The sequence below is a fragment of the Hemibagrus wyckioides genome, linkage group LG05, assembly GCF_019097595.1.
Source record: "Hemibagrus wyckioides isolate EC202008001 linkage group LG05, SWU_Hwy_1.0, whole genome shotgun sequence".
NCBI classification, from domain to species: Eukaryota; Metazoa; Chordata; class Actinopteri; order Siluriformes; family Bagridae; genus Hemibagrus; species Hemibagrus wyckioides.
The window spans coordinates 7,174,713-7,201,457 of record NC_080714.1 but is presented as its reverse complement, the minus strand read 5'-3'; the positions used below and the strand labels follow the sequence as shown (position 1 = coordinate 7,201,457).

Below are 26,745 nucleotides of genomic sequence, written 5' to 3'. Positions count from 1 at the left end.
AAGATCATATTCTGAAAATGAAGAATGAATGCATGTTTAATCTTCAGCGCTTTAGAGCTGTGTGACTTTCACAGCACAACTAGCTAACAGCAGAATGGCGAATAAAACGCTCAGACAGCTCCATGAATCAGCAGGGTGGCCAGAGATTTTACACCAAAGTGGACTAGCTTTGAAACAACAAATCAGACAAATCATTTACAAACACATGCCTCCTTTCCCACTGACTGACTTTTTCTTGTTGTAGCAAATACACAATATTGCCAAAAGTTTTGGGACACCTCTCCAAATCATTGAATTCAGGTGTTGTTTTTCAGGGCCCCTTATACTGAGTTCATAAGGCACGACTTTAGCCCTGATTTTCAGTCGCTGATTAGTTTTGCAAATCGGAGCTCGTGCACGCGAGTATGTAATGTGAATTTCCAAAAACTCGATCTGACCAAGTCGCCGACGAGTCGCCGACTCCCATGAAATATTTGGCATGCTAAATATCTGGACTGAAAAATACCTCAGCAGTGACCTTCAGCCAATGAGAGCGCGAGATACAGGGCTGTTTGATGCAGTGTGAAACATCCTGTCGCCAATCCATTGTGCAGTGTGAACACAGCAGTGACTGAATGCTACTGTAGTCAGTCATGCAGTGTGAAAACAACCATGATCCGACAACTTTGAAAATCATTGCTCCGTGCACTGGTGTGCAGTCATGTTAGAACATCCCCAAACTGTTCCTACAAAGTTAGGAGCATGAAATTGTCCAAAATGTCTTGGTATGCTTTAGCATTAAGAGTTCCTTTCACTTGAACTAAGTGGCCGAGCCCAAGCCCTGAAAAACAACACCTGAATTAAATGATTTGGACGTGTGTCCCAAAACTTTTGGCAATCTAGTGTATTTAAATTTTGTTCGGTGGCGGCTTGTCCTTCAGCCATTAAACAAATATTAATCTTCATAGAATTCCCAACATTCCCTTTTTTGTGTGACTAATGATTTTGTGGAGTTATTATTTCACCTAGTGGCCAAAAATGCAAATTGTGACAAGCTCTAAAATGATGATCTTCTGTGTTCATCGTAAGCTCCATAGACTCCTAGTATTCTGGATAATGGCTGTATGCTTTTGAGGTTCAACTGCTATTCCAGTGTTACACTATAAACTCACTAGATAGTAGCCTCAAGCATATGTCATGTGTGATAGCATCTGGACTTCATTTTGTTTGAGGCTACTGGTGTCATTCTTCCCATCGCACCACCTTGCATTCAAGTAAGCCGAGGATAGATCCAGCTAAAATAAGAAAGTCTTTCACTCATAAAAGAATATTCGCTTCACTTCCTTCCTCTATGCATTTGTTAAACATGAAGGACACACTGATGACTGCTAGTGTCTGATGGGGTGACGGAAAAAGCTGGCCGAATGCTCGTGGCACACAATTCTGCTAGCGAGACATAGGCAAAACGTTCTGTCTTTATATAGGCTGTCGGCTCAATTACGCAACAATGCGATTCCATGAAACAAATGCGTTTGGACAGAAGGTGCAATCTATTGTCTATAGAGTCATTTAGGAAAGTAACCATGGAGGCCACATTTCAATATAATTCCATTGCATGCATTATTGATAAATGCCTCACTGTGACTTAATTTGCTTAGAATTCTTTATACCCTACTTTTACACCTCTCTCTCTCTCTCTCTTGTTCATTAGCATATTCCACGGTTTAATGGTTGAATAGATGAACCCTAATTACATTAACGCATCCATTTCTCATTCATTGTAAGAAATTGAAATAACTTTCTAAACAAAAGATGCAGTGGGAGGGATGGGGGATGGAATTATCCATTAGCTACAGCAGGGAAAGATAATGTCTTCATGCGATCATACAGTATGCACACTAATGACCTGTTTTACGCAGGCGTTTACAGTCGTATCGACATTCCACAGATTAATGAGAGCTATAGTGTGACCGGCTAATGAATCTAGGTAATGGTCTTTAGCACTTTATTGCAACAAACTGCATTAATCTGATATGTAACATATCTTGCAACATGATACTTAAGACTGATTAGACACTGTTTTCTAGAATAACCTAGCCGGGGAATGTCTCACACACACACACACACACAGTAGCATGATAAATATTTAGACATTACTCTTAGAGTTTCATTGGATACGATCGTAACATAAAAAAAATGTCTCCTGTGTTTGTTTCAGCCCTTATATATCACATATGCGACATTTTTACTACCTTTTATTAGAATTCTTCTTCATTTTTACCAAATTGGATTGGTTAGAAACACTCTATTGCCAAACGTTTTGGGACACCCCTCCAAATCATTGAATTCAGGTGGTGTTTTTCAGGGGTTGAGCTTAGTTCCAGTGAAAGGAACTCTTAATGCTTCAGCATTCCAAGACATTTTGGACAATTTCATGCTCCCAACTTTGTGGGACGAGTTTGGGGATGACCCCTTCCTGTTCCAACACGACTGCACACCAGTGCACAAAGCAAGGTCCATAAAGACATGGATGAACACCTTTGGGATGAGTTTGGGTGGAGACTGAGAGCCAGACCTTCTCGTTCAACATCGGTGCCTGACCTCATAAATGCGCTTCTAGAGGAACGGTCAAAAATTCCCATTAACACACTCCTAAACCTTGTGAAAAGCCTTCCCAGAAGAGTTGAAGCTGTTATAGCTGCAAAGGGTGGACCAACTCCATATTACATTCATGTGCACGTAAAGGCAGATGTCCCAAAACTTTTGCCAATATAGTGTAGTTGTTGATTCATTTTCTCACACCCTAGTGAGTTTTCCACCACAGGAAAGTCTTCAGGACCGAATTATGCATTATGACCAGACTGGGCTTGTTTAAAATTTCTGCAAAAACAATGTGTAACTCATAGGGTTAGGGTTATTTTTAAGTGCAAAATCTTTAGGGCTAGATATAAGTGTTTTGTGTAGTTTTTGGTCTTGTAGCTGGGCTGAAAATTCTGCCAGAAATTGTGTGTTCCTCTTGCACGCTTTGTTAAAGGTGATAAGAAAACACACCTGCTATATAAAGCACAATGGAAGAAAGGTTCATCTAAAAACAGCTCATAATGAGCTGCCTATTACTGTGAAGCTGTTAGATAGTAGCTTTCTGGTTTGTGATAGAATTATTCTTGTTAACTTAAAGACAGAGAAAACAGAAAGGCTCGTGAGGGAATGTTTATAATACCAACTCATTAATACATTGAAAATTGTTGGCCGTATCAACCGGAGCATTTCCGCATAACAGTCTTATTTTACTCCCTACACACTACATTTCCTTTGCTACTATGCACTACAGGATTTGTCCCTCCTATCACTGTCTACTGCAACACACCCTGCACCGCATCCAATTTGTTTACACTGATCTTCCCGAGCCAAGGCGAGTCAGATCAGAGAAGCCAGCCTGAGGCAGCTCTGCCCTTCTGTCTGCTTGGCTTAGTGGAAACAAACATTGCCTCTGGTTCATCCTGACAAAAAAAAAATAAAATCTCAGCTGCTCTTCCATGTTTAAAGGTCTATGCACATGGGTGCAGCTAATTGTTGAAATTGTTAAAATGGTGAATATGTTTGTGTTTGTTTGATATAATAGCAGCATACTGATTCGGGCATGCATCAAAAGCCAGTACACATCTGCTAACATCTGTACTTATTCATTTGCAGTTAAGGGCTAACGTAGTTGCACTGCAATACAGACAACATATTTGATTTCTGCCATCAGTTCCATAATAAAATCCTCCATGCAGCTGTGAATAAATACAATTTCCTGAGAAACAAGTCCTTTTTCCCCCCATGCCAGACTAAATTTAGCAGTGTTAAGAGATGCTATACATGAGCTGAAGCATGCAGCTGTGGTGAAAAAAAAAGAAAGAAATCCACTTCATCGCAACCACAACTTCATCCCTGCTTAGAGTGAAAGCCACGACCCCTGAAGGAGTAAAAAAAATGAGGACGGCGCAGTCTGGGTCTTCAGCGCATGCATGTGTTTGTCTGGATTCTCCGGCTGGATGGATCAACCTGTGAGATTTATGCTTAGAATTTTTAGATTCATGATTAATAGGAGAGAGAGAGAGAGAGACAGAGAGAGATAGAGAGAGAGAGATAGATTACAGACTATAAGAAAGGTGAATAACAGATACAAAAAGTGATCATTTTCGTGTTTGTATTCGTTTATAAATTGCATTATGGGAAATTCAGGTCATGTGCCTTAAACCCCATTGTTGAAGAAGTTTGTTGAATAAATCCAATAAGGCTTTACTATAAGGTATGCGAGAACCTTTAGAATTGTAAGCTTACCTCAGTATGCTCTGTTTGTGTGTGTGTGTGTGTTTGTGTGTGTGGGTTCATAGCAAAAAAAATGTAGGGCTTGGAAGAAGGTGGGCAAAATGACCTACTTCCCAGCATAAACCACAGATTACCAGAGTGACTTCTTTACACACACACACACACAAACACACACACACACAGCGCAAGGTACGGATGAAAAGACTTTCAGATTGAACTCCAACGGTCTTATTATGAATATAATCTGAAGCGTTCCATTTTTTTATGTGTTGTGACAGTTCTACTGAAATAAAAGTGAACAAAGCCAAATCCAATGTATTCTAGTGCTCTTGGTTGGACCTAGTGGTCCGTCCACTGAATCTTCACATGAAAAAGGATAGATCTTCTTTCTTAGTTCTTAGTCGAACTAGGTTTCTGTACCGCTGGTCACATTGGATTGTTTTGCATTTGACCACAAAATGTTTCACTAAAAAAAATAATGGTCATTATTTACACAGTCTCTCATTACTGGTCAGGCTTCTGGACCATGTTACATCTAGCTGAGCTCACCTGATCTTTCACTATTGTCCTAGGTACTAAAAAAAAGATAGAGAGAACATGTTTTATCCAAACCTCATTCATAACCTCAAAACCTCAGCAAAGTAGAAATAATTACTATTAGTATTATACTAGAGTGGTATTAGTAATATTATTCCTGTTTTTGAAGTGGGATAAAAATACACAAGAATAGCATTAGCATTTTCAACAGTGGCACATCAGAAAAATTATTGCCCAATTATCTTAAAATCGCGAGTTGAACCCCTATACGTGACTGGGAGTCTAGAAAGCTAAACTGGCCTTGGACTGTGAGTGGGAGGGCTGGTATACTCCCTCTCCTGTCAATCACTGCTTCATAGGTGACATCTAGCCTGTACCACCTCCTAGACACGTGAAGCCAGCCAACTGCATCTTTTCAAGCTTTTATGTCTTTTCATTTCTATCAAGCAACAGAAACTGCCCTCTTCCGCATACAGGTACTCAGAGGCACTCATGACTGACTGTTTACTGTCACTGTGATTGACAGGATATGAGTTCCCTCACACCCATACAGCTTGACCATTTTTGGTAATTGTACATAAATATAAAAACATGAAAGTGAGTGTGTGAACGATCAGTGGACTCCATCTATCCACACTACATCCATTTAATTGCCGATTTTTCAGTAAGAGCTAATCCAAATCTGTTTCTTATCTTAATGTGAGAATTTGAAAGTCAAAATATTAACCAGAAGATAATCAGGGCTAATTACAGGCACGAGAAAGAGAGAGAGAGAAGGGAGAGAGAGAGAGAGAGATTTGCTGGGAAAAACTAAAAGTGTGAAAGAGAGAATGTTTAAGAGAAGCAAGTGTGAAAAAGAATGACAGGGAAGATGAAAACCGAAAACACGGTCGGCTCCAGCGCTTTTAGATGATACTCTTCACTTTTAAAAATGCTGCGACTCGCTCTCTCTTCCTCGCCTCTCTCTCCCTCCACTTCCTCCTTTTCCCTGCTCTCTTTGCGCAGTGTTACTTCTGCGAAGGTGTCAGTGGCAGCTTTCAGAAGAGCGGATCTCACACCAATTAAAACTAATTTCAAGGTGACAGCTGTGCAATTTACTAAACTGCAGATTGTATGCATTAGAATTTATGAACAACACGACTCTCTCTCTCTCTCTCTATATATATATATACAGATGTGTTGTGAATTCACTGAAGCAGACCAGGGGACACGGAAGTAGTGTTCAGCAGGAATGTTTTATTTGAGATCAGAACACACTGCGGTGGTTCTGTACTCATCGAGCCCAGTGAAAAGGAACATACGTTGCAGTTTTAAAGGCCTTGAGTGGGCAGGCATTGAAGGTGTGACAATACAAAAACCTAGAGATGATACTCTTAAACAAAGCATTGAATGGGAGAAAGATCCAGAGTTGGCCCTCCAACTGTCAGCGAGCTCACAGATCCTGATCTCCATCTGATTTGATCACCAATTTGGTGGTAAGAGCTGGGATATGTAAATGATTATTCAAAGAGCAATGTATGTTACAGTAGATTCTAGAGTGACTTCAAAATATGTTTTCCTACAGAAGCCATCACCATGAGATATATTTTACTTTGACCTTCAGAGCTCAGACAAAGGCACCTTTTAAGAGTATTTAAATATGCTGTTGCTTGCATCCCGGAGACTGGTTGTAATTTATGCACTTCTTTGCATGTGTGTGTGTGTGTGTGTGTATGAGAGAAAGAGAAAGAGAGAGAGAGAGAGAGAGAGAGAGACTCACATGGTACTGCACGCAAATAGAGATTTTCCCGTATGACTTGTTGAAGCTGGCTGTCCATACAACCAGGGGTGAAACATTTACTCAGATACAACCTCAGATCTTTACACAGTGTTGAGTCTGTAAAAGAGAGAGAGAGAGTTAAAAAATATATATGTCTCTCATCAGTTACTTCCAGTCAATTTGTAATTACTTTAAACAGTGCTTTAATTAATTAAAAGTTATCACAATATCCATGACATTTCAAAACAGGGTACTGTGACATAATTTATTACAATATATGATACGGATGAGGCTCGCACACATCGCAAACTTTCACCTGGAAAGAAGTATTTCCAAGAAAAACACAAAAAGTGTTGATCATGTGACAGCTCGGGATGGCTCTAGTAGCTGTTTTTTTAATTATAAAACAATCGAAATGAAAATTCTACATGAGTAGAAATATTACACTATAACAATAAGGATGAAGACGTTATAGCACATACACCGATCAGGCATAACATTATGACCCCGACAGGTGAAGTGAATAACTCTGATGATCTCCTCATCATGGCACCTGTTAGTGGGTGGGATATATTAGGCAGCAAGTGAACATTTTGTCCTCAAGCTGATGTGTTGAAGCAGGAAAAATGGGCAAGCGTAAGTATTTGAGCGAGTTTGAGAAGGGCCAAATTGTGATGGGTAGACCACTGGATCAGAGCATCTCCAAAACTGCTGATGCAAGGAAAAAACAGTGGTGAATCGGCGACAGGGTCATGGGCGGCCAAGGCTCATTGATGCATGTGGGGTGCAAAGGCTGGCCGGTGTGATCCGATCCATCAGACGAGCTACTGTTGCTCAAATTGCTGGAGACGTTAATGCTGGTTCTGACAGAAAGGTGTCAGAATACACAGTGCATGACGGGTCAAAGGGAGACCAACATGATATTAGCTAGGTGGTCATAATGTTATGCCTGATCGGTTTAGGTTACAGGTGGCGGTTTACTCAATAAAAATAAACATTAGAGCTGAATTATTACAGGCATGACACAAGTAACATCATCATTGCTCAGCCAGTGTGGGAACTAATATGTATGTCCCCTGTATGTTTATAAGCTTGGGCGTAATTTATGGTGCCAGGTATACTATAAATGGAATAAAGACGCAATCTACTCGGTTTCTCTGAACTTCTCATTTGGACGGCGGTGCTTTATGGACTTGTGACAAGCCGCTTGGTTGTAATCGATGACCTGCATCCCGCTCTCCTCTGTCACAATGACAGACAGCGACCGGCATGAGACAACCCCGCCGCCCGTCACTGAAATAGCATAAGCTCTGCTAATAAAACATATTTCAAAGTCATGAGAGGACATTAGTGCTGACATCAGTCAGACACACACAGACACGCATGCAAAAAAAAAAAATCGTACAATATGCTGTTTGTCCTTGGTGTTTAAAATGCGTAATTTACAATCGTGTATTCAGCGTAGTTAATTAGCGTATAAACAAATGACTAACGTGTAAAACATACCAGTGACACGAATCGTTTTTAATCAAATTCTGTCACTGTGACTAAAAAGCAAGCCAGTTAGATAGATTTCAGCAGAGACAATACGTATTGATCCACACACAAAAAAAGACAAACCAAATTTAGCAACAAAAATAAATGCCTTCTAGCAGGTTAGGTTTAGATGATAACCTGATCCAGTGATATCCTTGAACATAAATACTGTATACACGCATACATCATTGTGTACTGTTGTAACTGCTAATTAGAAGTGATTTATTGACCATTTGCACTGGATGGGATAATTCAGCTTACCTAATTAACATATTGCTGGCTCAGTATAAACATGTTGTGCATGGCTGCTTCCTGTCACCATATGGCTGAATCGGTGGAATTTTTTCCACAATGTCTATTTTATGTTTATGGACCACATGCACTTCTGCTGGTGAGATTATTGAAAGATGAGTACAACTGAAACGCTGAAAAGAAATCCCCAAGCACGTTCTGCTTGGTTGGGTAATGCAAATGGTTCTGAATTTCCTGTTGATCTCTTTCTCGGTCATTTCCTAAACACTCGGCCTTGAGGATTAGATCATTGAGCATAACCTTATAAGTAATGCAACAGTTTGGGGTACATCTCGAAATGTATTATGAACCCTGGACCAATGGCTAGAGAGGTGAGAGATGGTGATAGAATTATTCAGAGAGAGAGAACGAGATAAAGAGGACCACTGAGGAGGAGCCGGTAATCAATCTAAGCTGAGAGGGCAGTGGGGAGTCACGGTCAGGTGTAAAATATTGTTCTGCGCAAACATAACCGCTGGAGCGGTGGCTACATGAGGCTGAACGAGAGGAATAGATGACTTTGGTGTGAGACGCAGACAAAATCCTGCTAACAAACCGTGAGAAAAATCTAATCCAAGGCTTTCCCAGCGAATGATAATTACCACATAGTCAGGGTTTCAACTTAGCTAGCGATTCTTTTATTTAAGAAGCTGTGTTAAATGTGGTAACAATGAATAATTAAGTGTGCATTCCGGCGTGAATAATTTAGCAGTGTGTAAATTTGTGCAATACCTGGTGTAACAGTCTTGATGCGAATAGGATGTGGGCAGGAGTTCAGCACTCCACGTACGTCACCTAAGGTCATTCCCAGAACAGGTGTCCCGCCGATCTCCAAAATGATTTCGCCAACTGTGATCCCACCTCCCGGCGCGGCTGTGACAAACGGAAACTCGCCATAGTCTGCGCCGCCTCCGATGGCCACACCCAATTCCCCTGAGCTGCCCAGCAGAGGAACGAAGCTCTCCTGCACCTTGGAGCGCCAGTGCAGCTTCTTCCCAACCACCTTAGCCATGGTAATCGAACTGAGATTATAAACAAAAGAGGAAAAACATAGAGTCGTGTTTAAATCCTGTATTGCACGCTATATAATCTGCTGGAAGATGGTTACCACATTCGGTTTTGGATATATCAAGTTTGCATGTTCTCCTTCAAAGACGTAGGCTGATTGGCATCTCTGAATTGTATAAATTGTGTGAATGGGTGTGAATCAGCTAGTTTCCCTCGGTACATAATCTTATGGACCAGGAAGGGCGTGCTTATTTTATCTCATCTTAGAAAAATATCCTAAAGCCAAAAGCCAGGAGCGTTAACCTTTTTATAAAAATACATAAGCCATGGGGTCAATGTCAGCGCCGACCAGCACTTCAGAGAGTCCTCTCATTTGCATGCGCTTTCAGAGGCACGTTTGGGGCTTGGCAGACGACTCAGCAGATGTGTGCTCTGCATGGGGTGGAATTAACACCGCCTGCACTTTATTCCTCATAAGCTGTATAATTTATAATTCAAGAATAGTACCGGGGAATAAAAATGCAGGACACGTTTCTATTATTTACTCTTCAGATGGGACTTAGAGTTGTCACAAAGCAAAATTCTGACCTTAATCCTACATTAAGTACCATGATACCGTGCATGGGAGGAATATAAAGTCCCTGAGCATGATTCATTTTTTGGGGGGGATTATAAAAAAAAAAAAAGACCTTTATTTGATCTTTATTTTTGGTGAATCGAAAAAGAAATGTTATCTGAAAGTGACGACTGTGTGCTGCGATGTAAGGTGGAGCATCTGTATAGCTACTGGCTTAATTCCAAATATTTAGGAACAGCTTTCCTTATATTCAGACCTGGATTTTGTATCCACTTATGTTGATTTTCTCAGTATACAGTTTATTAAAATAACATGCATGTATTTATGAGACATTCATACTTTTTGCATCATCCTCCCTTGAATCCATATGTGTAAGAAAGAGATGCACAATTTGCATACATTTGCCCGCATCCCTGGTATTTGCATTTATTTTAAAGTCTTACAACATAACGTGCAAGATTTAGCAAGACCTAATTGCAAGATTTGACCCAAGATGTCCCAAGCTGTACTTCCAAAAATTCATTTCATTTCATTGTCTGTACCGCTTATCTGATCTATCCTCGGGTCACGGGGATCTCAGGTGTCATCGGGCATCAAGGCAGGATACACCCTGGACGGAGTGCCAACCCATCGCAGGGCACACACACACACTCATTCACTCACACACTCCAATCAGCCTAGAAGCCTGTCTTTGGACTGTGAGAGGAAACCAGAGCACCCGGAGGAAACCCACCAAGCACGGGGAGAACGTGCAAACTCCACACACACAGTGAGCGGGAGCGAGACTCGAACCCAGGACGCTGGAGGTGTGAGGCGAACGTGCTATTATGGTTTATAATATTTTTTGGTTCTTTCACACCAGTCTCATGGAGCAAGTACATAATAGCAAATTAGTCTCTTATTGCCTTCATAACCTACTATCTCTGTGCTACTGGATAAGTGAACAATTGAAAAGAAATCAGATTCGAGAGCTTGTTTGTTTATACAAGTCCAACCTATGTCACGTTGGTGTTTGCAAAATACAGCCATACACGGGTATGCAAACAGGACAGTAGTGCAGTAACAACATTAAAAGGTTAAAAAAAAAAAGTCTATGGCAAAACCTTATGTTAAACTGTTGTAAACAGTTTCTCCTGCAAGTAAAGTAGGCTGTAAAATTTGTCTAGCCTTTTTCATTTCCTGTAAAACAGGATGACATTTGGCTTATAGCGGCCACCCAATTACACAGAAAATGCCACAAGTGACTCAGCAAGATCTATCAAACTCGGTGAAGCGTCCATTTCGGAGGCATCGTGAGTTCTCAGACAGTGTGACACACTGCAGTGCTGAAGGACTTCTAGCCTTTGCGAGGGAGGGAATCGGAGTAAAGTGACAGTTGGCCACACCAGCATGAGGGGCCGGTACAGTTGCCATGAGACACTAGCGACATGACAGTATGAGAACAGTGCTGTCACTTCAAACCCTCGCTGGCCCAACATTATAAACAAGTGTGAGCGGTGGCCAACTTTGGTGTAATAAATAAAAAGGGGTGATAAAAAAGATAAGAAGTAAAAGTAAAGAAGCACAAAGTAAAGAAGATAGGAGGCTTTAATAAAGAATGGCATCATAATTATTTTTACAGGGTGATGATAATTCTCTGAGTCAGTGTAGCCCAGGTCAGTTCTTGATATAATTGGAAATAACTGGATGTTCAGTTTGTTGCTAATCTTGTCCAGTTACGCAGCTAGCTAGCAAAGATTTCTGAAAATTAGCAAGAATGCTAGTGGTTACAGATTGTATGGTCTGGGGTTCAAGTTCCAGCTGCACCAAGCTAACACTGTCTTGTCTAACCCTAACCATCTAACAAGCTAGGCTATCTGAAGAAAAAATAACTCTGTTGTAATATGTATGTAACAAATTCTACTAAAATCCTTACCTGTGAACAGTATTTTTCTAATAATAGTATGTTCATTTTATTGAAGTTAGATACCTCAACTACCTAAACTGTGATCTAATACCATGCTATTCTCTATACTGCTATTAGCTGTACTACTGTCTTTCCTGAATGCTTGCTATAATCATTAGTTCCAGTGCTATGTAGTCAGTGCAGCACATGTGGAAAGAGCAATTGAGCCACTGACCATTTACACCTCCTCATATTCTGTTTCAAAGCATCTGTTAGAACAGGGATGTCCAATCGTATCCGCAAAGGGCCGGCGTGGGTGCAGGTTTTCATACCAATCAAACAGAAGCCACGCCTGATTCCACCTGTTTAATCAACTGATCTTGGCTTTCAGTAGACTCAGATGTGGCTCCTGTTCAGCTGGAATGAAAACCTGCACCCACACCGGCCCTTTGCGGATACGATTGGACATCCTTGTGTTAGAAAACAACGGTGACATTTTTACAGCTATAAATGTTGCAACACAGCATTTTGTTTTCCACACAATATGGTTCTCTTAGCTTTGTCTGTTTTGTCATTTATCACAATCTAATGCGTCCACTGAAACTAGAAATAAAGACACGCAGAACGGCCAATCGGGCGACGTGACAGTGAGGAAGAAATGATAGAAATGGATGCGTGTTCACGCCCCCCTCAGGCTGCCCTACCACCAGGCTTAATGAGGCTAATTACACAGCTTGAGGAGCAGCCAAGGAGACATGACTAATTGTATACACTCGAACGAGTGGCCGATTGGTCATGTATCCGGCCCCACCTCCTGTAGATGAGGCAGCTGATAGGATGAGGAGTGTTTTTTTTTTTCCTTGTGACTACAGAGACAGAGATAGATTGAGCCAGGCAGCATGCCGACTGCTGCTGGCACAGAGAGAGAAGTCCTGCCTATGACCTTGGAAGCTCAGGTGTCCATAGCCAGAGAGGCAGGACACAAGTACACAGACACACAAACACAAGACGTGCATTCACGTGGCCCTGACAACGTTTTCACCCTGCATGTGGCACCGCTGGATTTTTACTTAATTTGATATTGAGTGAAAGCGTAGTCGATAGGCGGTGTGATTTGTTAATGGAGGGTCACAAGGCTAGTGATATATTTACACACACATGCACACACACACACGATGCTTTTCCGATTTCTCATTTCCCATGTCTCCTCCCCACTCTTCACTGTGAAGCCTGCTGTGACTAGAACACCAATATTTGCGCACTCACACTTGTTTACACAACTAATGTATTTACACATGGTTTTTTTTCTCGATTTAATCACGCCGCAGTCCTTCGTGGTTATTCTAATTTTCAATTTTAGCATATTGTTAATATTAATAACAATGAAATTCTAACAGTGTTATGCCTTAGGTTCAACAACATTCCCAATCCACAATGACAATATTCATTAACTGATGTTTTTGTATGTTTTTGATCAATCCAAACTCTTTTTCACATCCATCCATCCATCCCTCCATCTATCTATTCAATTTCTATAGCGCTTGTCTTACATGGGGTGGTGGGGAACCTGGAGTCTATTCCAGAGGACTTGGGGCACAAGGCGAGGTATACCCTAGGCAGGGTGCCAACCTATTGCAGGGCACAATCGCACACCCATTCACCCACTACAGACATTTTAAAGATGCCAATCAGTCTACAACACATGTCTTTAGACTGGGGGAGGAAACTGGAGTACCCTGAGGAAACCCCTGAAGCACAGAAAGAAACTACAAACTAAACGTACACGAGGCGGAGTCAGGAATTTACCCCCAGCCTTTAATATTAGAATATTATGATGGTTTTTATTAGTTAAAATGAATCAGTTATTTTCTCATCAGTTATTTTCTCATGGAGGATCTAGATGATGTTACTGGCTTGTTGTAGGAGAAATCACGCCATACTGAATTGAAATTCTACGCAAACACAGCTACAAAGATTTTGTCGATATTTGTAAAACATTATCTATAGCACACACCAGCCAGTGTTTTAAAGAGCTAAAGCAGTTTTCTCTTCAAATCTCCAGAGCAAGATTTCCTGAGTTGAATTGTGTGAAAACGTCTTGCTCGTGACATGTATTAAATGTGCCAGCAATTTCAAAGCACTAAACTTGCTTTGGGGTCACATAATTGTGTGGGATCTTGGGTTTTTATTACTTTATCCAACTGATAATGCAGGAGGAAGCTGGAGACGTATCCACGTTACTTAAAGATTGGGTCCTTTACAGCAGGATGATGTTATATTCATAGCATTGACAGGCAAATCCATCTCTGCTGGAAATCCCTATCATTTGAATCCCGTTTTTCTCTGCCTTCTCAGTAAGCACTTTTTGGGTTGTTCTGTGAAAAACAACACCTTTCATTTTCACCACACCGGGATACGTTGCACTCTGCAGTCAAAAATAATTATTCTTTTTTAACTCCATTTTCGCCCAATTTGGCCATTAGCCAATTTCCACCCATTAGCCAGCTCTTTGCTGTCATACAGCTACCAACCATGGAGTGTAAAGGCTAGCGAGTAACACGCTTCCTTCCAGACACGTCCAGACCCAGCATCTTTCCACTTGCTGACTGACCAGCTGAACATTTGGAGGAAAGCGTCTACGCTTGTCCACATACATTAGTTCACAGACGTCCACGATTGGTTAATCTCATTCTGACTGAGTCCAATTTTACTATCTTGGCATCAAATTCGCAATGTTTCAATGATAGGACAAACTCTGTTCAGTTGCACCACTTGAAAGCCACAACTTTATCATTAATAAAGAAAGAAAAGTTATAGTAGCTACATCCCAAATGACATATTTAGACTATGTACGTATGTGTGCTATGTGCTATGTTCACTACTGTCTAGCGTCTAAATTTTTGAAGGGTAGAATCATCTCATAGTTTTTTACTGAAAGTATAAGCCATTTTCCAGTCCAAGCACACATAATGTGAAATTGAAAAATAATGCTGAAACATAAATCGATGTCCACCAAATTAATCGTGACCCCGCATTGATCATGAGCTTCTGTCATATCTAAATCTAAATATGGGTACCCTTCTTGCAGTGGTACCTGACGAGCCGAGGCGGGACATACGAGTCGAGCTAAAATTAGTGCAGACTGTTGATTGATCAGACGCAGTCATCACACAATGATCCTGATTCATGTCTCTGGCTGGAATTGCCAACCAGCAGTCTTCTTTTCTTATACGTCTAATATATTTAGATTTACTTACAGGAACTATTTCCATCCTACCCATCATCAAGGTGGCCAAACTCTTCATATTTACTTTGGTTGCACCCTATATAGGGTATAACAAAATGATGTAGTATGTCTTACCTAGTGCCCTATGCTGAAAACCCCTTTTGTGATTGAGCCACATAAATGTATTTTGTTAATCTGACTTCTGCTAATATCCGCTAATAAAAATGCAAGGCACTATTTTAACACGTGCCAATGTTTGACATCCTCCATATTGTAATGTGATGGGAATCCTACTGTTTGATGGAAAAGCTCTATATGTATAAGGTGACCTCTGGTTTGACATGGCTCTTGCTTTAAAACACATAAATGCATATTCTGGAAAAAACAATCGAGATCATATGACATACCGTGAAAATATTTGGTGTTAGTTGGCACTATATAGCAAAATTCTGTTTGCATGTCTCTCTCGCTCTCTCTCTCTCTCTCTCTCTCTCTCTCTCTGTCTCTCTCTTTCTCTTCACTGTAAGAGAATGTCATTCATGACCCAGGCAATAAACACACTGCCAGTGATAATCTCTTATATTACATATCTGCTTCTGTCTATCCTGGAGAAGTCAACTCCAAACATTAGAAATAAGCTTGAAATAAAAAGTCATTGAAGGTCATGGAGGCGTTATGTGACTTAATGAAACAGCATCTTCCATTAGGCTCACATGAGACATATCAAGAATCTGCAGCTAGTGTAAAGATCTAACAAAGGGTATTGAAAACGCTAACGCTTAAGGTCAGGAAAGAGCTGAGCGCTGCGTATCTGTTTACGTTTCCTTCCCCATGGCTCTGTGATCTGTTTTCATAGCCCCCCCCCCCAGGCTGCTATGCAGCTATATCTTCAGTGTAATTTCATACTATCACACAGACAAATATGCCATGGATCCCAGCATTTTGTTTTTCTACACCAGTGTAAATTATTATTCCTTCAGTTTTATTCATAAGACAACAAGCAAGCATTTTGGGAGCATTTGGAGGGACGAGGAAATGTCATCGTATTTTGCTGCAGTAGTTGAATTTGCTCTGTGAATTGAAAAGTTTTCGAGGAAGTCGCTATTTGATTAGCTGTTCTTTTTTTTTTTGCGTCTGAGTAAAAGCCAATTACTTCTCATTGTTGGGTGGTAATTAAGCTTTTCCAGCATTTACTAGCTCTATGAGCAGACCAATTAAAGGAAGAAAGATAAAGAGATGCCCCTGTCCCTTGAATATAATAAGAACTAAATGAAGACTTTAGCAGATAAACGCCGCATCGCTGATGAAAACAAATTTGAACGGACGGCAATGATCGAATTGCATTGAGATGATTTCAGCCGTTGAGTTCGAGAGAAAACTATCATGTGATTTATGAATTTTGCACTTGAGTCGTCCGCAAATAGCTTTTAAGCTCTTGGGGAGAGGAGTTAATGTGTATAATCCCTTTAACAGGAGATTGTAAATGAGGCTCTTTCACAGCGGTAAGAGAGTTTAGTTAGACATGTTAAAAAGGACGCAGACGAGAGGATTCGTTCTACTTCATCAGAACTGCTTCTGAGCTAGACTGGGCAATATGACGATATAGTATTAATATTATGATAAACTGTAGCACAATACACACACACACAATTGTAATTAGTTCAGTGTAGCCAATCCTAGCACATTTTTCGGAGGTACTAGGACATTGGAGAACCTTGAAACTTACGTGGATTTAAGGAGAACATGCACATAGACAGCAACCCGAGCTGAGGCTCGAACCCTGGAGCTGTGAGGCGACACTGCAGGCAATGCTACCTTCTACACCACCAGGCTGTTCTAATTTAAGTCTTCTAGACATTACATAAAAGTATCAGGTGTTTAAACCTGCAACTCTACTGTTATGCAAACCTCGAAGCTTAGTGGTTAAGGTGTTGGACTACAGATTGAAATGTTGTGGGTTTGAATCCCAGGTCCATTTAGCTGCCACTGCTGGGCCCCTGAACAACCCTCAATTACTCAGTTGCATAAAATGAGCTTAAAAATGTAAGTTGCTCTGGATAAGGGTGTCTGCCAAATGTAAATGTAGATATCCTGATACGCATCATGTCTTGTAAAAACTCTAAACTCTCCTAGACAGTAGGAGGACCTAAGCTGTCAAATGGAACAGGAACTTCAAGCCGTGATATATGAATCATTTTTTGATGTCCCTTAAAATAGTGGCGATTCAACTGGCGTTATTGCTGCAGCCTCGTCTAAGGACGATTATACAGCAACATGTCAACTTCTGAGAAACGTCTGAAAGCGTGATTAGAGGCTTTTGAATACATCGATCCATCATCATAGAAATCACAGAATTTTTCTAATCACAGGAAAAGATGGGAGGGCATTTTGGATGCTTCTTTTCGGATGAAAACGTGCTGCGTTCCAACCCATCCAAAGCTGTGTAAAGATGTCAATATGGCTCAACATAATGCTCAATTTAAAGCTTTGTTCGACACTGCCAAGACTGTCTTTCAATTTCCCTGAATTAAGAAATGTTCTCCTCTCCCACTTTCCCTCATTAGAGGATGTTTACATAAATGATGGACTGCTGGTTTTAGTAATAGTCTGCCTGTCCCTTTCATTTTGCTGGAAATCAGCTGACAGGCTCGACTGCTGTCTCAGAGTAATCTTTAGCTTCACACATCAGTTGTCTCGTATACACCGCCTCTTGCTCTCCATCACATCAGATACGCAAGCCTAATCACGCTCGGGGCTTCGCAGCCAACTTGTATTATGGATAATGTAATCATGTATGAGATTTTAGATTTTTGCATAAGCAAAATAACAAATGAGACAATTCATTTCAGCAGGGAGTTAAAAAGGTCTTATCGACAGTGCACCATCTCACCTTGTGCATGGCTCCTGTTTCGACATCAATATTACAACCAGCCCTGTGCCAGTGCATGAATCAAAAAAAAGTAATTACACAACCTGTGGGAGGCGCAACAATATCCAAATTCAGGAGTGGAGTTTCCTAGTGACAAATTACTAGAAAAACTTGAAACCTGAAGCATTTATAGTAGAATTCACACAGTCAGAAAGACCTTTTGCCTCGGACTTCTGAAGTCGGGGGTTTGATTCCCACCTCCACCTTGTGTACGTCTGCATGTTCTCCTCATGATTCAGGGTTTCCTCCTGGTACACCAGTTTCCTCCAGTCCAAAAACACATGCACACGCTTTAAATCTTCCGTCATGTGTTAGTGTGAGTGTGATTGTGCCTTGGCACCCCATACTGGTGTCCCTCGCCTTGTGCCCCGAGTCCCCTGGGATAGGCTCCAGGCTCCTTGTGACCATGTGTAGGATAAACAGTCCAGTACTTCATTGAACTGGGACAAAAAAGGATCATTATTAATGTCCATATTCCCTGATATCAAGTGGTACATATCCACAAAAGGTACAGGAACTACATTTTCACTTTAACTCCATTGAAGTGATTCAAAATGATGGACGGTCATATGTAAGATCTAACAAACCAGAGGTTCCTGAGATGATGTTGCCAAACTTAAACACTGCCAAAGAGATTAAAAACTCTTCTGTGGTTTTCATGGCCAACTCCAGCTGTAAGAAAAGTGTGTTTGTCATTTTGTATCATGCATCGTGACAAAAAACGTGGAAGGTAGGTAGGCAGGCAGAACAAGCCTGAAATCATCCAGCATTACAATGCCACCAAGAGCGGTGTTGACAACCTGGTGCAGTCTCTGCATGCCTCCATTTCAGCAGCGATGCTGAGCATGCGAGAGAGAGAGGCTGACTGCTGCTGTTGCAGTACCACCGTCCACAACAAATCCGACCACAACAAACTGAGCATGATTGTGGATCCCTATTTAAATTCAGTGTAAGCTTCCTTCTTTACAGTATACTGATGGTGTGTTTTGTGTTGATTTTATTTTTTTTTAGCTTTAGCTTGCAGTCATAATGTCAGGGAGCAGAGGAGACTGCAAATGCAGTTTTATTAAATGTTCCAAACAAGGCAGACGGATAGATTTATGAGCAGTGTCAAAAAAACAGGCAAGGGTCAGACGACGAGCAAACAACATTAACCGGTGCAGGCAAGAACAAAGGAGAACTAAATTAGAGAGAGGGAGAGAGAGAGAGGGAGAGAGAGAGAGAGAGAGAGACTATCACAAGATCAAAAGATTCAGTATTGACTGGTACAAGATGGCACAGAGCACATACTCCTTCACAATATACATGTGAGATCTTTTAAGCTCTGCATGTTGCTACGAAGGTGATTAAGTCCATGTGTGTGTGTGTGTGCGTGTGTGTGTGTGTGAGATCAGTAATCAGGTGAGTATCAATGTGAAAGAAGGTTCAAGGGCTCTTTTACACATATTAGTCCATTCGCAAAGTTGAGATCAGAATGAAATGTATATATTTTTTGCTTTCTTTGCTATTTGACTTGGTTTCCCAATCCACATAATCAAACCAACCAAAAAGAAAAAAACACATTAACTGGGAACAATGTAGAGCTCGTAAAAATTTGCCAATAAAAAATCATCCAAGCAGGGAGAACATGGAGCTGGCACTCAATAAACTGCTAGATAATTATATAAATAATTAGTTATGCGGATCACATCCACCATTCAAAATCAGCTCTTCGTTATTAATAGCGTACTAAATATTCCTGCTCATTAAAATGTCTAATGACGAGGCTCTGTAAAATGTATGACAGTAACATGGAAGGTTCCTCAGCTCAAGTGTGATCAAGCTGGCGGTGAACATGCAGGCTGGAAATATCCATCCCTGACCATCTCATTCCTTATCTGTATTGGTTTAGTCCAGCGTATTACAGCAAAAGTTTGTGTGTGTGTGTGTGTGTGATCCCAGCAAATGCCTCTTTTTTCTGGTCTTCTTATTGCATGAGAGAGCCTTCTGACAGTTAATCAGTTATGAGACAGAGAGTGAGACAGAGAGAGAGAGAGAGAGAGAGAGAGAATGATTACTGCAGGATTTCTCCTGAGAAATTGCCAGAGATGTTAATGATTTGACTTGCACTGTAGAGTCTTTTGCGTTTGGTGGCTTTTTTGATAAAGCTTGAACTTTCTTTGGTGGCATCCGTCAGGAGCTAATGTTTCTTTCTCTCTTTGTGTGTGTGTGTGTGTGTGTGTGTGTGTGTATACACTAAACCCACAAACATATTAGGCCACACTGTATCCCAGGATGTAATAACTCACATGTCCACTCTGGGATTGAATAATAGTGTTAACGCTTTAGCAAAAGTGCTGCAATAACATCTAATAATGCAGATCGGTCAGACTTTTATTAAGAAAATATTACTGTAAATTTAGAGTATGAGAATTAACGCACATTGCGCATTTTCATATATTATTCAAATGTGGTGTTTATGAAAGCCTAGTAAGTTCAGAAAAAAAATATATAACTTGAACGGATTTACGGACCGAAAACGAATGTGAAGCTTGACTGCTATTGACTCGCATCCAGCCATTTAACTGCCGTGTAATTTTATATGATTACTTTGTCAAGTTTAAATCACTTATCCAGTCGTACATAAACAAATCCAAAAACAATTCATTCCATTAAGTGAGTTCTGGAAGCTGGAAAGGAATCCCGGGGGGACTTGAGGCGCTGTCTAATCTTACCCTAATGACCGTGTTATTCTGAGACATGGGGTGGTCAGTGATGAAGTCAGTGGCTATATGTGACCGTGGTAGCTGTGGTGTGTGCATGGGGCATAGCTTGCTGCCAGGCAGGGTTCAGGGTACTTTCAGGGAGTTGATGTGTACTGAGAATGCCGGGCTGTCATGCAAACTGTCCCTCTGCCTGACATTTGACACAGTTGCATTGTAATTACCGCTGCCCTGACTTTAGCTATTCCGATCCCCCGTGTTTTTATTGATATGGTTGTACAATTGGGCGTATGTAATAACTTGTTTTTGTAAAGGTGATGTCTCTTCCTTGTTCTAACCTGTATCTGACTGCTCTGACCCTGATCATCCTCCGCTGGAGGAGCTTGGAAGGCAGCCAAATCATCTTCGGTTACCAACGACCTCCAATCTGTCGCAGCCGCCCAGGCACATGCATGCTCCTCGGCGTTAGCCAGCTTTAGTGAATTGCTTAACTGTGGTGAAAGACTTTCATAGTATACCGAGGGACAAAATCATATATTCATTAGCTAGCCTTCTGGGCATGTTCTGCTTGAGGTGAAACGTGACTTAGTGGGTGGTAGCTAATATGATGGAGCTCCTTGTTAGCTAATTAAGTGCCTTAAAACAGTGGGAGGTAGAAATCCTTAACAGAGAGGTGACTAAGTGTTTGATTCTCTTGTTGATGGACAGATTTAGATAGCTGTAGTCTGTATCCTCTTTGAGGCTGCATATCATGTTTGAGCCCTCACCAAAACAGCCTTGGTTAGCATTTTTTGCATATTTGCTGAGAATTATGTGAACCAACAGGGATCAGGGTAGGAAGACGAAAAATGCTAGTGACCCCTATGCTGATATTACTGTACGATTATGTCTGGTCATCCAACAGCGGGTCACGAGGGTATTTGGGAAAGTCCCTGCAGATTTAGGGCAGTGGACTGGGAAAGGCATGATAAAACAACAGCGGGGATGCAAAGCAAATAACACCAATTAACTCCGTCTTACATTTTTACACTGGACTAAATACTGATGAGAAAAGCACAAATCAATGGCTGCTATGGGTAAATGCAATATACATGAGTTGCGACAGTCTACTTTCATCTTCCGGTCTCGTGAGACTTCTCCGGGACGTCTCCTCTTCGTTGCCTGGCTGTTGGAAGAAAGCAGTCGGATCTGTGTTTGCTTATAAACAGGCCATATCGCAGATGAATCCTTTATAGAAAATAAATAATATATCAAAGTGACATGGTGCAATTAAAAGCTTGTAAAACATTCTCGCTGATCAGGATTTAGCATGAACGCTTGTTAAAACAGCACAGATTATGGGAGATATATCAGAGGTAATTGAGGGAAACGTCAGTGATTAACAACTCCAGAGCAAGAGGATGACAGAGGGAGATATTCTGAAAAGTGAGTGAATGGCAGTCTCAAATGGTTTAACAAGGATGGAGAAAGAAGAGGAAAAAAGAAATGATGTAAAATGATATGAAACAAAATATGAAATGACAAGAGATACTGAAACTATGTGTGAGGCACACAAAAAGGGAGGAAAAGAGAGCAGATGAAAACAGATAAAAAAAAAAGATGGGAAGAGATAGAAGGATGAAACTAGAGGAGAAAGGCTTGGCCTGTGAGCCCCTAGCATGTTGTGCTAGGTCACAGTGCAGTAACCCGAGTGGGAGGGAGAATGTGCTGAATCAGTCCCCATCGCTGAAGGTGACCCTCTCAGCTTCCCTGCTTTTCTCCCTCCACATCGTTTGTTCCTCCCACATTCTTCATCCTCGGATTTTATCAACCCTTTTCTCCCCTGTTCCTGTCCTGAACGTTGCTTGGTCCCTTTCTGTCTAATTCCTTCATCTTTGCCATGATCGCTTCTTCAGCCCATCTCTCTTTCCTTCTCTCTCCATCACAGACTTGCTTGCTCTTCTCCTGCTTGTCACCTGATATTGATCCATATCCCCTCCTCCTCCTCCCACCCCTCCTTCCTTCCTTTCTGGGCCACCATGCTAGCTTCCAGCTCAAGGCCACGAACAGGTCTATCTGCCTGTAACAATTTTATCAGGGTGCCGCTTCGCACTGGGCTATAAATATCCGCCCGGAGCTGTGCGATCCATCAGCCGGCTTGATTTATAATTGAAGTTGGTCCATGAGAGTTGTCCCACCCGCAAGGCTCATTTAGATAGACTAATGAAGAAAGAGGGAATCGGCTCAGCCAGTTGCCTTCGACCGACAAAGTTTGAGCTTTGCAGTGCATTGATCATCCTCATGCAGGAACATTCATCAGTGTTAGACTGCTGTATAGAATTCATCAACTCTTAAATAGTTGCATCAAATTTGCTTTTAGATTTAGAGCGTTCGTGTCGGCAAGTTTTGAAATTAAACTCGCTCGAAAACTCCATCAGAGATGAATACACATTAACAAGCATAAGGGTTTTTTCAAGACAGCAGGAACAATATGATATGAATTCATTTAGGGACGCTATCCTGGGTGAAAATCCCATGCGATCCTCAGCTTTTTTGAAATACACAAACCAGCCTCAGAATAGAGTCACCGAGAGCACATTTCCTCCATTCTGACGTCTGATGTGAACATTACTCGAAACTCTTGACCTGCATGGTTAAATTCACATCTATAAATTCTTCAGTTCGCCTGAAAAGCTTACTGTAATAGTTTCCTGAGTACAGTTTCTTTTCTTTTTTTTTTAAGTCCCGATTTCCTATCTCTTTATATCTTGGCTTTAATAAGAGTATATTATATCATTCCACTATTAAATGCTGCTGTTGCCCAACATTACAGTGGAACCCTTTTTCATCTCTGCTCCATAAAAACCCGATTTTTAAAGTAATAAAGGCGTAATATTGCAGATTATCCTTAGAGAACTCACAGATGGAGAATTGTCAGCTGCTCTACTCTTACTTGCCAAGGGTAAACTGCAGTCCACTACCTCACCATCTTCCTCTCCCCTCCTTCGCACCTTCACCACACCTCCTTGAATATGTATGAAGGGTAGAGCATGCACCCTGCATACAGTCAGACAAATTAACCCGGCAGGCACAACACATGAACTCTGTACTTTAAACTGAAGCAAAACAATCACGAGGAAACTGTATCGGGTAACTTTGGAATGATAAAAGTAGAAAAATCATCTCATACCTCATAGTTTAATAATTAAAGACTAAAATGACCTCTTCGGTCATTAGTATCGAGACAGAGCAAATCCCTGCTCACTGTATCCGTGTCATTCCCATGCTCTCCACGTGTCTCTGTTTCACTCTATCTCTGTCATACCAAATGAATGATTAATAACTATAGTGTAACCTTGGCTGCATCCGGAGTCCACGGCAATGCCTAGGAAAGGCAGGGTCACAGCATTCATCACTTTAATCACTATATACACACCCAGATCCTGTGCACACAAACACAAACACCCACACACACATGCGAAATAAGATACCGGACAGAAAAAAAACACTGACAGGACACATCTCCTTGAGATATGTCAACAGTGATTATGCTTACGCGTTACACACGTATACACAACAGACACACGCCTTTCAGTGATGTCCATAAACGCTTCAGTATTGTGAAATGATGTTACATCTGATCGGACACATTCGGCGAAACCTTTTTGAAACAATAGCTGTGTGATTGTTTGGTGACGGTCATTTAAAAGGAAGCCCTAAGCATCACTATACAAGTGATAGGTGTATTAGAACCAATTTATGGTACATCATTAGACCTTTAATGCCTTAAAGCGAATTCACACTACAGGATGCGGGAATAAAAAGGTCAGCAACAAGGGAAAAAAAGTGCAACCTTTATTTTATGTTGGAGTGTATATTGATATCATCCTCCACGTGCATACATGTAATATCACACTTAGAAATAAAAGTAGTGTAAAGAAAAAGAGGTACATCTTTTGTGGAGGTGTTTAACTGGTGAAAAGAAAGATACCTAGGTACACCTCGATGTCCTCTTAAACCTTAGGTACCAGGAGAGGTAACTTTTGATGCTCAAACTAATCCAATCCTAATCTGTTTGTCCCTCATAATAAGTGGAACATGTTGCACAGGTCTACTCACTAGGTTTGTGGGAAAGGTAAGACTTACCTAACTAACACACCTGTCCACAGTTCCGTTATCATCCCTTGTCATCTCACACGACATTCACACACATAAACACACACACACTCTCTCTCTCTTACACACACACACACTAATATTTTGAAAATAACGTTAACTCACCCGCATTGCCGCCGACACACACACATTCTCCTCAGGCAGTTCAGCCGTTGAGAGAGGAGCCGCTTAAACGTGTCTATGTACATCGAAACTAGATTTTGAGGCTCAAAAAGCGACGGGGGAAAAAAAAGACTTTTTATATCTAAACTTTCCAAAATTATTATTTTTTTCTCGCCACTTTTTTTATCCAACGAATGTTCTCAGCTTTTTTTCTTTTCTTAAAAGCCCGTGCCTGTGCGCACGTGAGCCGCGCGCGCGCACCAAACGCTTCGTTTAAAAAACAGTGTGGCAGCTAGAGGGCCGTTAAACGGGATGAGCTACAGCACCGGTGAGGGAAGGAGGGGGGATAAAAAACGATACGGCTTTCACACACACACACACACACACACACACACACACGGAACAACTTGGACAGCGCTCCACACACACACACGCGCGCGCGCGCACACACACAAAATCCACAATCACAATATAGCCAAGGACAGTGGCACGTGACAGGGATAAGCATGACAGCATTTTTGACCCCACACATATATTGCATTTAATTTAAAGGGGAAAAGCCTTACCTCTGATACCGGACGCCTCCTCTGCATGGCTACCAGTAGTGAAGGTCTCAGTCGGGATGTAGGCTGTAGTACAGATGCCGGTGTACAGGTTTACATTCCGTTATTAAGTGGTCAGGGGGGTGAAAGGGGGGTGGTGGTGGTGGTGGTGGTGTGTGTGTGTGTGTGTGTGTATGGAGGGGAAGAGTAGGGGGTTAGTGGGCTCACCGCTCAGTAATCAGCTCACGGCGACGGGATCGATACTGAAAGTCTGGAACAGAGCCACGCGCGTCCCGCGGTTTGAATGACATGCTGCGCGTGCGGACGCAGTCCCCGGTCACTCACAGTCGCCGGTCACTCACAGTCCCCACTCCGAGCTGAAAGACTGCATGACGGGACATCCAGATGCAGCCGAGGAAAGAAACAAAAGCAGTGCACGGGGAAGATAAGGAGCGATACGGGGAGGGAACTGGGCGCAGGAGGAGAGAAATAATAAACCGGGAAGATCCGCCCCTATAGTGTGAACGCGTCAGGTAACTTTCAGCCGGTTTGGGGTTAAACCCGTTTCGGCTGAAGCATGAAATGTGAGAAGAGCTACCTGGGAGAGGAACTTTTTATATATATATATATATATATATATATATATATATATATATATATATATATATATATATACTGTATATAAAATTAAAGTGAAAGTTCACGGGTTTATAGCATGATCTCAGTCACTTAATTTAAAATAAAGAGTGGGCATTGTGTTAGAAGTTATTTATTATTATTATAATTATTATGAAATATCATGTGCATATAAATATCTGTTTCTAACACTTGTAACATGTGTATATTAGTAACGATTCATTACTAATTAATCATTACTCTGTGTGTTTGTGTTGCTTTTCAGTATTAAAGCATTTGTTTTGTATATACACGATATTGTGCCAGACGTTTTGGGACACCCCTCCAAATCATTGAATTCAGGTGTTGTTTTTCAGGGGTTGGGCTTGGCCCCTTAGTTCCAGGGAAAGGAACTCTTAATTCTTCAGCATACCAAGACATTTTGGACAATTTAACGCTCCCAAATTTGTGGGAACAGTTTGGGGATGACTCCTTCCTGTTCCAACATGACTGCACACCAGTGCACAAAGCAAGGTCCATAAAGATGGATGAGCGAGTTTGGTGTGGAGGAACTTGACCGGCCTGCAC

General features: G+C 41.3%; 1 protein-coding gene across 3 annotated transcripts in view; it reads right to left on the bottom strand.

The window, feature by feature from the left end:
- The window catches only part of LOC131352502 (membrane-associated guanylate kinase, WW and PDZ domain-containing protein 2), a 59,009-nt gene extending 33,720 nt beyond the window's left edge, over positions 1-25,289 (bottom strand). For 2 of the 3 annotated variants that reach the window (XM_058388643.1, XM_058388644.1), the window contains exons 1-3: positions 25,004-25,289; positions 9,149-9,438; positions 6,590-6,706 (exon numbers count right to left, since the gene is read on the bottom strand). In XM_058388643.1, the coding sequence (XP_058244626.1) occupies positions 6,590-6,706; positions 9,149-9,438; positions 25,004-25,086 (490 nt within the window). In that variant the 5' untranslated portion in view covers positions 25,087-25,289. The remainder of the gene's footprint in view (positions 1-6,589; positions 6,707-9,148; positions 9,439-25,003) is intronic. The other variant, XM_058388642.1, reaches the window with a different exon arrangement.
- Positions 25,290-26,745: the final 1,456 nt, after the last annotated feature.